This window comes from Grammomys surdaster, unplaced genomic scaffold (assembly GCF_004785775.1).
Source record: "Grammomys surdaster isolate TR1022 unplaced genomic scaffold, NIH_TR_1.0 345, whole genome shotgun sequence".
NCBI classification, from domain to species: domain Eukaryota; kingdom Metazoa; phylum Chordata; class Mammalia; order Rodentia; family Muridae; genus Grammomys; species Grammomys surdaster.
In genome coordinates, this window is record NW_021604764.1 from 1,328,835 (window position 1) to 1,330,370 (window position 1,536).

General features: G+C 43.7%; 1 protein-coding gene across 1 annotated transcript in view; it reads left to right on the forward strand.

The window, feature by feature from the left end:
• The first annotated feature begins 975 nt into the window (after positions 1-975).
• The window catches only part of Peg10 (paternally expressed 10), a 4,101-nt gene continuing 3,540 nt past the window's right edge, over positions 976-1,536 (forward strand). The window contains 1 exon segment of the mRNA XM_028779146.1: positions 976-1,498. Coding sequence (XP_028634979.1) covers positions 976-1,498 — 523 coding nt within the window.

Here is a 1,536-nt window from a genome sequence, read left to right on the forward strand (position 1 = left end):
CCACCCCCTTACCTATGTTATTTAATAAAACATAAATTTGAATTGTGCTATTATCAGGCATCTTTTTAAAAAGATGTCCTAGTGTACAGCCCATTTCTTCCTAGGCAACATCAATTAATATTTGTTTAATGATTGCCTAATAAAGTAAACTGACATCCCCATGAGCTGTTAAATTCTTTTCTGTCATAGAGAATTCTCCTGAGGAAGTTAATTTGTGGTCATAAAAGCAATTAGATAATCTTGTGGTTTTTGTGATAGTGGTTGTCATTTGACTTAATAATTTGGTCTTGATTGTTTAGGGTGCTTCTCTGTTGTGACATTTGGCCAACTACTTTGATTTTTCAGAGCTTATGAGTACAGGCTTTGTGGTTTTTAATACCTACCTCTGGGGTATGTGTGTGTGGTTTCTTATTGATTAGGAATGTTATTTTCTCCTAACATTCTTATTGGTAAAAGGTATGATGTTGGAATCATTTTGCATGATTTAGAAGTTATTTTGCATAATTTGTTTCCTCTTTATCTGCCTTGGGAGTTTCTTGCTTCCTGACCTCCATACCCAAACAAACAAAACCCAAACTTACTTGTTTGCCATTGTCGCCTTTCCTTTATAGTTCGTATAGGTGTGTGTGCTGCTGATGAAGGGCATATATTGTTAATTTTAAAAAGCAGGTGACTTCTTAGGAGAAGAGACACTTAGGATAGCTGGACATCAAGAAGTAGTATTTTATTATTTTGTGAATGATTACCTCATCCCCTTGAAGGGTGTGTATTCTGTTGAATTATTATCAACTGATAATTAATTATCAGGGGATATTTGAATACATAAATCCCTGCTTATAGCAACTGCTTTGAATGCATATGTTGAATGTATGCTTTTGTTGTCATTTACAGGCTTAACCACGAGGGTCCCAGGATCCAGGGCTCCCTCCTCAGGGGAGTGAAGCCACACCTGGGAGGGCCCCTCCCACCGCCGCCATGGCTGCTGCGGGTGGTTCCACCAACTGCCCGCCCCCTCCTCCTCCTCCTCCTCCTCCTCCTCCCAACAACAACAACAACAACAACAAGCCAGAGAGCCCCTCCTTTGACACCAAGGAGTGCAGGCATGATGCTGAGGAGGTTCCTGACCTGTGTGAAGCCTCCTCGCCTGACACCAGTGAATTCAAACATGATGATGAAGAGGCCCCTGACCTGTGTGAAGCTTCCTCGCCTGACACCGATGAACTCAAACATGATGATGATGAAGAGGCCCCTGACCTGTGTGAAGCCTCTTTGACTGACACCAGTGAATGCAGACAAGATGATGATGAGGTCACTGACCTGTCTGAAGTCTCCTTGCCAGACACCAATGGATGCAGACATGATGCTGAGGAAGCCCCTGACCTGTCTGAAGAAGCTTCCTCGCCCGACACTGATGATGAAGAGGCCCCTGACCTGTGCGAAGCCTCCTCGCCTGACACCGATGAACTCAAACATGATGATGAAGAGGCCTCAGACCTGTGTGAAGCCTCCTCCACCGACACTGATGATGAAGAGGCC